Source organism: Macrobrachium nipponense, chromosome 11 (genome assembly GCF_015104395.2).
Source record: "Macrobrachium nipponense isolate FS-2020 chromosome 11, ASM1510439v2, whole genome shotgun sequence".
Classification (NCBI taxonomy): domain Eukaryota; kingdom Metazoa; phylum Arthropoda; class Malacostraca; order Decapoda; family Palaemonidae; genus Macrobrachium; species Macrobrachium nipponense.
The window spans coordinates 1,319,685-1,332,692 of NC_061087.1; the positions used below are offsets into that span (position 1 = coordinate 1,319,685).

The 13,008-nt window shown below is 40.0% G+C and overlaps 1 protein-coding gene across 7 annotated transcripts in view; it reads left to right on the top strand.

The window, feature by feature from the left end:
* The window catches only part of LOC135215322 (alpha-2-macroglobulin-like), a 494,644-nt gene extending 489,024 nt beyond the window's left edge, over positions 1-5,620 (top strand). For all 7 annotated transcript variants that reach the window (XM_064250089.1, XM_064250270.1, XM_064249915.1 and 4 more), the window contains exon 27: positions 4,815-5,620. In XM_064250089.1, the coding sequence (XP_064106159.1) occupies positions 4,815-4,967 (153 nt within the window). In that variant the 3' untranslated portion in view covers positions 4,968-5,620. The remainder of the gene's footprint in view (positions 1-4,814) is intronic.
* The last annotated feature ends 7,388 nt before the right edge of the window (positions 5,621-13,008 follow it).

The window sequence follows — 13,008 nt, forward strand, 5'->3', positions numbered from 1 at the left end:
TCTTTGTAGTATTTTTACCGAGACAGTGTTAATAAAATCATGAGTATTAAGAATTTTGAATTCCTTTTGGGTATTAATAAGCCAAAACTTTGTTATTTATTGTAATTTAATCATAAATGAAGAAGAAGATCCCTTTGCTCAACGATCGTAGCCTGGGGCACTGTGTCTGGCAAGAGGGGCACTCTTTCTTATGCTACTCTCTCTCTCTCTCTCTCTCTCCCTTCACTAACTCCGCTAATATCATCGATATTATGATTTTCTGAACTCTTATTGGAGCAAATTTTCTCCTTTGTATATTAGCGAGATGTTTTGCTTGTCTCTTCCTCTGTGGTATAATGAAAACCTTTCCAAAACAGAGAAAAACAGACATAAACGCAAGTGAATGTCAGAGGTGGAACTCGAACGTGTAGTTTTTCGAAAATGTTTCTGCTTGCACTGAAGGGTGTAGCTGCTGCCTGCTGCTGCTCAGGCTCGGCCTTCCCGTTTTGTGACTCGGAATCTCTACAGAAGCCATTGCTCACAATTTGTTTGATAATGATTATCAAAATTTACAATAACAGAAGAAATACTGCATTTTCTTGTATGGATCAGTGTTTTTGGTTTATTGACTTACTTTTACTAATTACCCTGTAACTAGGTATTAAAGTAAGAGGAATTTTGACGAAATATATCATACGCATTCTCCATTGCCATACGAAGCTCCATGAATTTTTTCATGATTTTGCGTTTTTGCCCTATATTGGCCAGCTGGCACCCTTTAATACATAAAATAATGTTTTTTTTTAGTTTCTTTAAAATGAACATGTGACTACAAAGGACATTATAAAAATATTCATAAGATAAATTTTCTCTTAAAGTAAAACTGGACGAGTTGAAGACAGAAAATCTTAATCTCATACCATTTGAAACTATGGATGCAAAACTTATACTATGTAAAAAGTTCATAAGAAAACCATAGCATAAGTTTTTGTTTAGTTCCCATGATAGCACCAAGAAATCATAAACATATCAAATAATGAATTATGTATTTACTAGCTAAAATGGGAAAATGTGAAGGAAAGGGCTAATGGCAATTGAGTTCATTAAACATGTAGTATACACTTTAGAATATTACAAATTTTATTATAGTTAAAGTGTTTTTAATGAGACTGCGTACTTAGATGCATGTTAAGGCTCATAGGGCTCACCTGAAGAATTTGTTCATAAATGAGTAGATACATCTAGAGCTAGGTAAAGTTAAAGAGAAATGGGGAACTAAGAAGTACAAGACAAAAAGCAATGCAGTTAGTTGGTGCCAAAGAGACACTGCGAAGAAACTTTAGTACAAACTATGGCTAATATAGTAATGTAATACTAATAGTACGTATATGTGATTAATATTTGTAATAGGCAGTTGGAAAAGAAAATTGTGAAAACTTTTTCAGACACAAACATGCACTCTCACTATTTTATTTATTTAGTTCTACACTTTAGTTGAAGCACTATCGTGGTAACCACTTACCCTCATTGTTAAAAGACATTTTATGTAGGTGGTGATGCGGACGTCCTATGTTGGTAATCTTGCATCACCTCACCTTCCTTCTTTGAAATGGAGCCTCTTTTCAAAAAGTGCATGTGTACAACATCGGAAGGGAAGGAGGGACTTTTCTGCAAGACTACAGATTATATGTACAAAAAATTCAAGAAAATTTTCATGTGTTCATAATCACACTTTTCCTTTCCTCTTAATTTTCATATCATAACTTTTACATAATTTTTATTTTCATAATTTTTACTCCACACTAGGGACCTCTGTATGTTATTACCGAGACCCTTTACTTTTGGAGCTCATTTCTTAACGAAAAAAAAATAATTTTTTTAAAATTTGCTAAATGTCTATTTAAATGACAGCTTTAGGCACAGTAATGTACTGTCAAGCTTTATGACATTAGCCTTTTGAGATATCCTATTTCTACTTCATTTGTTTCCTTTCTAACCTTTTGAGATATCCTATTTCTACTTCATTTGTTTCCTTTCTAACCTTTTGAGATATCCTATTTGTACTTCATTTGTTTCCTTTCTAAGTCGTATGATTACGTATTTACATCATATGCACAGTATTTGAAAAGGTCAAGTTTTATCAGTACAAACCACTTCCTTATGCCAAGGACCTTCCTTTCCCCCTCAGATTGGGTACAGATGTTTCAGTTTAAGAGCACATCATCCCAGTAATAGGGAGTAAGATATGAACCTTTACTTTACTGACAGATCTCTTTCATAGGAGAATGGTTTTCTACTTATTAATGATTAACCAGTCATCCCTTGACTGAAGGGTCAAGCTGTAGCAGGACAATTCTGTGTATTGATGAAACATCAAGACTTATAACTTCACTATAATCTTCCAGATGTGGAAAGTTTGTATCCATAAAGCAAAATTGGTGTAAAATTATCCTTAGATTTATTAGTTCACTGTAATCATTTAGATGTGGAAATAGTGTAAAAAAAAAAGAGAGGATGAGTTGCAGTATTTTCCTTGTGCAGTTCAGCAACATTTTGAATAATTATTCCTTGTGAGCAATCACTCGGATAATGACATTTTCAGCTGACTAACCATTGAACCTTAGGATATACTTTGTTTCATCACGATCCTATGACTTTTAATAAGCCCTTTCTTTCATACAAATTATCTCTAATGTTCAGTACACCCCAGTGGCACTATTCAGACACTCATACCTGATGAGGCATATGCAGGTGTAGCCCATAAGATTCAGCTGTAGTCCACTTGGTGCCAATTGAAAGAGTAACTTGAATCACATGCTTAAGTTTCATTATCTAAGTAACTCTGATAGTAGATCCTTATGCATAGCTGCTCTGCTAGCTTAGGCCACAACCAAAGCTACGCTATCTTTCTTGTCCTGAGTGGTGACCATCACTACTTATACTTTTAAGTTCAGAGCCGTTCTGACAACACAGACATGACCAGCTCTAACTCTTACCAGTGCTGCTTCAGTCATTACTAGGGTTGCTATAGTAACAAGAATTGCCCTAGCTTCCATGTATAAAGCTTCCACAATCAGGGCTGCTCTAGTGTCACTTCCAGTGCCACTCTGATGATTGGATTCATGACTAGTCTCTCCAAGTAACAAAGCCTCTATAACCACATACATAGTTAGACAAATGTAACTTCCATTGCTGCTTTTGAACCACTCTCAGCAACTGGAGCAGGACAGCTTGCTTATCCATGAGGAATACTATTAGGTATCTCTTATGGCTGAGCAGATTTCACCATGCACAGGTCAGCCATACCAGTCATATAAGTCAGACCCCAGAATGTCTATTGATAAGTCATGCAAACTGGAATAAGTAGTTGCTCCTCAAGGCTATGCATAAGATCATGTATGGGGTTCAGAGTAAGTGAGCTCTGCAAGCAGGGAAAAGTTACACATCTACAGTTACTGTGAACCTGGTACAGATTTTGATATGTTGTTGCCAATATGTGCAGTTGAGGAGTCACAGCCAATCATGTAGGTGGAACATGGTTGTCCCTAGCTATTCTTGCTCAGAACTTCCAACTGCTGCCATGAGTCCTTAAGAGTCACATGTGTGACTGTACTCAGAACTTGTAACTGGTGCCATGAGCTAGGGCTATGGGAGGCACAATGCCATGAAGCAGGCACAATCTCCAGCAAGGCTGCAGAGATGTCCAAGGCACTTACAAGAGAGGAGTGAATAGCAGAAGAGACTACATATGTGGGGACAGGTTAGTGTTGACACTGCTTTGAGAGGTATTGGTACTAGCAAGTGTGATAACTCCTGGCACCACAGGTGCTCTAGTAGAGGTTGGGTACAATGTAAGCTTCTTGTGTGGAGAATATTGAACAGTAGCTGTTCAAAGGTGAACAGTGCTTTCAGAGATTGACACTGCAGCAGCAAGGCACTTAATAGCACTGACAGCCATTGAAGAAAAAATAGCCCTAGTGAATATGATGAATTTAAGAAGAATTATGCTAAAACCATTAAAATATAAACAGGGAAAGCCAATTGGTAAAAAATGGGTATTAATTGTGAAGGAAATGGACATAGATATAATGAAATTTGGAAGTACAAAATCAATTCAAATGTCTAATACTTTTTTTATTTAAAAAAAACAGGAAATTACTTTAACTATAATCAAGAGTTCAGAGAAGCATACAAAACTAATCTGGAAAGGGGCTCACTTGTGTATCCCTTATACTGTATCACTTTCTGGCACCAAACAATTGCCTGATACACTGGATAACAGGAAAACATGCTAATTATAGAAAGCAGCATTCCTTTCTCAAATGAACAAGAACATACACGCCTTTACTTTTTCACTGATCAGTACCCAGAATGACAAAAAAAAAAAAAAAAAGTGAGGGTTACAGGAACCTAACTAGCCAGGAAATTAAAATCTTACCAGGAAATTACCAAAGTCTTTTCTGATACACTGGTGAAAGAAGGAGGTGAGGCTAAAAGAAACAAATTCTCACAATATTAACTTGCAAATTGCTCAATCAAAATGTTGGGGAAAGGTAGCCTATTTCCAAGAGGCTAGACACACATGGTGTGGGATTTAACTGCTGGAACATGATGATCCATGAGTCACATGCAATAATTCCACCCAGCAGATGATTTTCTTGAAATGGAAAGGAAGTATGTAGGGAATTCACTTAGCATGAATATTGACTAAATCATAAGTGGTGCATATGTTGTGAAAGAGCTATTTCTTGTCTTGCTTAAATCAAACTATCATTTGCTTGTTACATTCTAGTTCATTTTTAAAATATAAAATAATTGTTTTTTTCTTTCTGCAGAGTTATACTCTTCCTCCCAATGATGTTTGTGATTTTGGACCATCAGTTGTTATTGATGGGATCATAGTAGATGAGGAAGTAGAAGATTCTACATCGGATGTTCCTTTTGATGCTATTGATGATCTCCTGGGAGTTCTTGATGAGATGCCATGAGATAAAAGTGGTAATTGTGGTAATCTAACCCACAAAGTGGAGAATATCGAAATGGTAATTCAGCACCCAAATTGACAAACTAATGCCATTCATAGTAAACACCAGTAAGGATTAGATGAAAATTTATTACTGTAACTGGTTTTATTTCAAAGTTGGCCCTTGGATTTTTCAGAAATTATGAAATGTGTTATGTTTATATAAAAATGTCTTATAGTAAAACTGTTGCCTATTTATAATTTTATTAAAAAATTAAAAAGAAAAATTGAGTGAAAGTATCTTAATCTCTGATACTTTGAGACCATCAATATTCTAGACCCCCCCCCAAAAAAAAATCAACACAAAAAATGTATTTCTCCTCAACTGTTTAATCTTCATTAATAGGCTAAGTATTAGCCAGAATATGTTTTAATTTTTCTTTATATGAATGGAAAACCTACAAATAAAATTATATGGGCACTTCCCACTGTCAGTTTTATAGAAAGTGGTTGTTATCAATTTTGTCTCAAGACTTGAGTTGCTAAAATTCCAGTACTTATTCTAATTGATATTTAATAAAAATTCATGCACAGCTTTAAACTTTTGGTTCTCTTACTGTGACAGGAACTGTGCCCTTTGATTACGTTTTAAGATTAAAATAAAACTCTGAAAAGAAATTACTTTTTATTTTCCCAAACAGTTCAGATTGGTAAATGAATTACCAAGATAAAAATGTTTATTTGCATAATCATTTTCTTTTTACAGAAATTCTCCCTTTCGCAACTTTAACCAGAACTGCTGTGTCAAGTTTTTGGGTTGATAATGTAATTTCCTTATTTTTTCAGCAGCACAATTTTTTTTTCATTATCCATCTACTTGTAGATGGGTAAATATTACTCAACTATTTCCTGGCAAGACTATCTCCACCCACCCCCCACTACCACTGCATGCGATAGCTAACTAAACATACCATAAGGTGCTTTGAACTCTCAGAGGGGATCTTGAGTACTTGAATACTTGCTTAGTGTAATGAAAACATCATTTATTAAAACATTAAAATATATTTTCAGTTAATACTTTAAGATTTATTTTTCAAATACTTACCACTTCCACACCAGCGAAAGTTCGACAGATTAAAACAAAAAACGAGAACACTCAGTTGTTCTTACACGAACTAACCTTCGGTCTTAGCAAAAGGATAATTTTCTAGCGCCTTGCTTGATCCGGTTAAATCGTAGATTAAAAAGCAAGGAATCTTGTGAGATCTGGTAATGCATGTGTATATCGAGTGAAAACCGGTCAAAGACTGCGCACCCACACTACTGCGCTAAGTCTTTTTCTTAACCGCTTGGGTGAGAGTTGCGATTGCCCTCTCTTGGCCTTTTACCCGGTTCATTGGCTGTTTTCGCTTTGCATTGTCTGTGTGTGCGCTTGTGTTATGTCTTCCTTTGCTTCTTCTCGGCCTCGCCAACGTATGTGCCCGGGAACTCAAGGTTTCCTGTGTTCTTGTTTCCAGGCTTCTTCAGCTACCAACCCCACACCACATGCAGTAGGTGTCGTGCTAATGTTTGTACCAAAATGAATCCCTGCCCAGAATGTCGTGCATGGCGTAGAGTGCAGTGGAAGTTATTTTATAGTAAGAGGGAGCATCATAGAGTTTCTACCCTTGTAGAGTTTTTACCCTTCCTTTGTGGGAAGGGTTTTCTTCACCTCGCCCCGATGCGTTATCTTCCACAGTTACACCCCATGATGTTAATGTTGTCAGGCCTATGTCTCCTAATTTTCTTCCATCTATTCGTAGTTGGAAGTATCGGGAGGTCCTCAGGCTGATTTATTGTGTAATGTCGCCCCCTCTTCCTTGGGAGTTAATGTGCTTCAGGCGAGGGAGGAGGCTTTTTCATTGGTTTCTTATATTTCAGGTTCTGAGGCGTCCAAAATGGCGGCACTCTGGGCATCGCTTGGGTTACGGGGTTCACCCTCCTTGGTGGGTTTCCTGACACATTTCATGGATGCTCGCTTCCCCCTCAGGCCCCCCAGCTCTCCCCCCCTCCCCCCGGCACTGAGGTCAGCCATTTTGCATTGCTCCACCAGTGACGCCTGCCTCTTGCTCGGGTCGAGGGGAAGCTGTGGCGTCAGCGCTGCTGGTGACGTCACTCCCAGTACCATCTCTCCCAGTTACATCGGTGACATCACTTCCATTGATGATGTCACACTCAGTTCTCTCAGTGTCATCTCTTTCTGCTATGTCGGTGTCGTCGGTTGCGGCTGCTGCACTACCTCGCTCCTCTGTGTCATCATCGTTTGCTTGGCAGCTCTTAAGAGATTGGACTCTTGTTTTGGAAGACAGGTTTGCTACCATGTCAGCTGGGAAGACTGAGCAAGTGTGTTGCGTCGCCCCCTCCTCCTACCAAGAGGATGTGTAAGGAATCAGTGCTGTCATCCTCTCCTCCTTCCCCCCCCATCTCTGCCGCGTTGGCCTATCAAGCGTTGGAGGGTTAAGGACTTTGCCTCTTCTTCGTCAATGAGTGAGGAGCGGCACGTCCGTGTTCCCAAGAGTGTTTAGTGTTTCATCCCCTGTGCTATCTGCAGTGGCTGCATCGTCTTCTGCTTAGAGACGCGAGTGTGTTGCAACCTCGCAAGTTCGTGCACATGTTGCTGATTCTTCTGCTTCTTTGGCACCAGGGCCTATTCATCGTCGTAAGGATCTCAAGGTGCATGTGAAGAGATCAAAAGTTATGAACGCGGAAGTAGGGCAGCCGGAGTGTTCGTCTCCCCATCCCCTTGATGCTTTTTGGGGTTCGAATCCAAGGAATTCCCGTTCTATGTCAAGTGTTCGAGACGCTTCTCCATCACATGTACGTGTGTCTGCTCGGAACAGACGTGTACGTGGCCACATATGTGGGTCATCTATTGCAAGTGTTTGTAGTGGTGTTCCTAGTGTTGTGGTTGGTTCATCGTAGGAGTTGGCTCTTGGCTCCAGTCCGGACAGATCTGCTGGTGCTTCAGGGTTCTTTGGCTGCTGGGTCTACAGTTGGTCTGCATGAGGAAGGCGTGTTGGATAAGCCTGCATCTTCTTCTTGTCGTCGGTCTCCGTTGCCGGAGCAGGGAGAAAGGAAATGGTCAATCTCATTTTTGTGGGTTCAACAATTTGGAGAGTAGGACTCAGGCTCTGTTGTCTTTCACTCCATGCTTGGAAGCCTTGCTGGGGGCTACGCAAGATCCTAAGTCGTTGTTTCATCTTCCCTTATCAGGGTATATCCAGTCGGTCTTGTAAAAGGTGAACGCTTCTTTGTCAGATCAGGACAGGTCTCTTTGGTCAAGGGCTTCTTCCAAGTTGCTTCCCCCACCACTCATGAGGCATAGGAAGTATTATGCTACGAACTCTGTCTGCTTGCTGTCTCGTCATCTTAACCCAGAAGTCATACATCTGAAGCCAGGGTTGAATTTGGAGCAGGTGAGGTCAGTGGCGCCATCATTATCTCCACAGGATGCCTCAGCTTTGGAGTCTATGGCAGCCTCCATGTTACAGACTATGTCATGGTTGGACTTCTGGTTGACGGCCATTGCCAAGATTGCGTCTGACAGGTCTCCAGAAGGGTTGGTGAGTGCTAATTCTCTTGCCAGTTGCAGTCTGGGGCAAGGCGTTCTCGTATCTCACACACTTTAGCTTCAATTTGTGGGCTAATCTTCTGATCAAAGGAGGTGTGGCTTTGTCCAGGATAGCAAGATCGGTTGACCCAGAGTCCTTGTTGGTGCTAAGGAATGGGGATCTTTTAGAATCTCAGTTCCTGTTCCCTCGGACTGAGCTGGAAGACATAATAGACCGACAGCAAGCTGACATGAAGGACAGGTTGGTGCACCAGGCTGTGTCCAAGTCAGTCTCTCGTCCTAGGAGACGACCCGCTCCTTCTCCTCCTCCTGCTCAGCAGCAAACACGGAGATCGTCGCCTGGTAGGCCTTCCAGGAGTTCAGTTTTGGCAGGGCCCTCCCATTCATTCCAGCTAGGTCAGAGGACCAACGTCCCTTTTGGTCCTGCTCTTACAGGTCAAGAAGGAGCTCCAGAGGCAGAAATAAGGGGGTCGTCGATAGGTTGGGTGCCTCTCCCTCTCCTTTGCCATGGTTGGGGGGTGCCTGGCAGGCCATTGGGTCAAGTGGCAGAGTTATGGGGCAGAGAAGTGGGTAGTAGATGTCCTTCGGGTGGGGTATCTACTACCATTTGATTTCTCTCCCTCGCTCTCAGATAAACCTCTTCCCAGGCGAGTGTATCCCCCAGATTCTCTGAAGTTCTTGGCTCTCTGGGAGGAAGTGCAGACAATGCTGGACTATGGTGCAATGGAGGAAGTGATGCGTCCGTCTCTGGGGTTTTACAGTCACATCTTATGGGTGCCCAAGGTGTCGGGGATGGAGACCTGTGATCGACTTATCCACCTTGAATCATTTCATTAGGAAAACGAAGTTAAAGATGGAGACCCTGCGATCAGTGTTGGCAGCTGTGAGGGAAAGTGACTTCATGCTGTCAATAGATCTAAAGGACGAATACTTCCAGATCCCTATTCATCCATCGTCCAGGAAGTTCCTTTACGTCTCTCTCAGAGAGACAAGGTCTCCAAGTTCAAAGTCCTGTGCTTCAGGTTGACCACAGCCTCTCAGGTGTTCACAAGAGTCTTCTCTCTCATCTCAACTTGGGCTCATGCTCAGGGGATCCGTTTGCTGAGGTACCTCGATTATTAATTGGTCTTAGCAGGCTCCAGAGAGAAGCTGCTGCAGGATAGAGATCGTTTGCTTCAGTTTTGTCTGGAACTCAACATTGTGGTGAACCAAGAGAAGTTAGATCTCGTACTCAGCCAAAGGATTCTCTTATCTAGGCATGGTCATCGATACGGCAGTCTCAAGAGTTTTCCCATCAGATCAGAGATTGGAGAAGTTGTGAGTAGAGGCAAGCGACTTCCAATCGCAACCGGATCAGTCAGCTCATCAGTGGCAGATTCTTCTGGGAATTTTGTCTTCTCTGGAGAAGCTGGTCCCTCATGGGCGACTTCATCTTCAGTCTCTGCAATGTGCAATGGAGACTGAGGGAATTCTGGTCTCCAGCAGGGGACTTGCCCCTAATAAGGGTTCCTCTGTCTCTGGAAGTGAGAGAAGATCTTCGTTTGTGGTTGGACAACCAGAATCTTTAGAAGGGTGTTCCTTCGCGTTCTCTTCCACCAGACTTCCTTCTGTTTTCAGATGCCTCCCTCTCAGGTTGGGGCGCTCATTTAGGTGGCCTCATTACTTCGAGTCTTTTGACTCTGTTGGACAGACAGCAGCAGATTTCAAGCAAACCTTACATTTCATAGGTTTTGGATGTTCTTCTTTAATTGCTATTCTTTTGATTCCTATTTTCATACATGTTGGAATTGTTTGCTATAAAAAAATAATTTTACCTATCTCCAGACTTCTTCCAGTTTTAACACTTTTTTTTCTCTCATAAACAATAACTGATTTAACATTATGTTTTTGATCTTCCAGGACATCTTTTAATGTTTCACACACAGATTCATTGGTGTCATTTTCAATTCTAAGTTTATCTCAGCAACATGGTTCCAATTCTAGTGTTATAGGGCCTCGTCAGAAGCATTTACATGGTGAACTCCAAGTTTTCTATTTTCAAGTAGTCTTTTATTCTTGTTCAGATTTAGCCTTTATAATGATTTTGTTTTTTTCGACTGAGAATCGGGGATTGTCACAGCCAAGAATTTTCTTCGGTGAACGGTATGTAACCAAGTCACTTAGAGGGGTTACTACTTCACTTATTGTAAGTGTGATATACTGAGACCACACTGGAGGAGAAAAAATATCTTCCATGGTTAGTCTTTTAAATGTTCTCCTCTTTTGAGATTGAGTTTGGTACATACGGCTCTAAAGTAGTCATACTAGAGTTTTGGAGGGATTCCATGGACAAGTCCTTTGAAGAAAGCATATGGTCATCAACAGAAATAAAGGGTGTTGCCATATAACTTAAAAACTAAATTCATCCAGATATTCCCCATACCCACCATGGAGTCACACTTAAGAGGATGTGTCATCCCTTTAATTAGGGTCATCCTAGGGGTAATCACCAGATAAACACCCTATCTCTAGTGCTAAGGCGTTATGATGACCGTCGAGATCACAACCCGGCACTGAGGATAGGGTTTGACATTAAACTTTCCCCTTGCTCGACCACGTTAGGTACTAGAGTTCTATGGGTGAGGTGGCATGCCGTCCATCGTCACCCTCCTTCAAATCCCAAGAATAAGTCTAAACCATGTCACAAAATCAAGCCAAAAGTCATCAACATAAAATCCGTACCTTAAAGGGGGAGGAAGCAGAAAGATGAAATGTTTTTAGTAAAAGGAAAAGGGCTGACTTATTTAGTTGGATCAACAGCTGGGTGCTAAGGCCCAGAGAAAGCAGTTCCCACCAGGCATCAGAGCCCAGCTACTGAACCCTAAGCCTCGGCAAGGCTTCAGCATCTGGCGAGTCGGGACTATCAGACCTCATAATGAAAGAAGATATTTCATGTCGCTTGTATGGAAAGTCATGATGTACACCTTGCCCTGTTGTTCCACCAGCAACAGACTACTCATGGAAATTTAAAGATGGGCACTTAAAGCCAGTTTTCTGCAACAATCCACCAGTCCAGAGGCCCTATTAGAGCTTCAGAGATGTTTGTGCAATAGCCCATGTCGAATATTCAGATGTGGGTGCAAGAAAAATTATCTTGTGCACTGATTCCTGCGGCTGCAGTACTAATGATTGTGAAAATAAACAAAACTGGACGACTGATATAGAAGATGAGGAAATAGTATTTTAGAATTGTAGAGAAAATTTTTATTTCAATAACTCAAGCTACATTAGTTTAAAAGAACTAAAACATATACAAAAACTGTTTAGTTATAGGTCTTCAGTAGCACTGAATACTTTCAAGTATGAAGTTTTCTCTAGTATGCTAATAATTTGAAAATATAAGAAAGTGACCAGCACTTTCTTTAATTTTCAAATTATTCGCATACAGAAATACTAAGTGCGGTTTAATCTTATTTTTCTTGCTGTATTTCCTTATTTTGATGTTATGTAGGTGGAAAAGGGAACAATATTGTTCTCTTTATGCTTACAAATTGACAAATGTAATATTTTTGTGGCTTTGGTGGCCATTTTGAAAAATAGCCCCCATTTTATGAAATTAAATCTGATAACTTGACACCAAGTACAAATTGTGACTTTGTGATGTCTTTGCCTCATGAAAGTGGAAAATTAAACTTGTTAAATTTTATTAAGTATATCACACTTGCTGCCTAACTATTTAATAAACCCTAGTGGAATGATAAAGACGAGCCAAAAAGTTATTTGCTAAGCACCCAGCTACATGTAACAAAATCACCTTTTGAAAAAAAGAGGCAGTCATCAAAAGACTGAGGACTGGAGTCAGACAAGGGGAAAGCTCCAACTAACTTTATTGAACAGAGATGGCTGTATATGAGGCAGCAGTGCGAACGGAAACATAGTGTCCGTCTTGCACTTCCATACAAAAAGGGACGAGCCCCCCGCTGCGATTGTGTTTCATCGCAGCTGAAAATATACATATATCTTCGTGCAGAAAGTACAATCTTACACGATATAATATATATATATATCTTATATATATATATATAGATATATAGATATATATGTATATATATATTATATATACATTATATATAATTTTATATATATATATTTATATATATATTATATAGATACCAATACGATCAATAATATCTATATATAGATATACAGATGTGTACTAGACACCCACGCGAATAGCTCAAACCCGCGAATAGTTAGAACTCCCCTCTAAAAATACCTATATATGCCTATCTTGAAAGTTCAAATACCAAAAGTCTACTTAAAGTTCTATTATCCTACATCAAATATACCATTGAATTGATATTATTAATATCATTTTAAAGTTATCTTAAACATTTTACCATTAGAAATATATAAACAGCCAATAGCAGAGAGAGAGAGAGAATAACTCCATACGATCTCAATAGATTGAAATGAA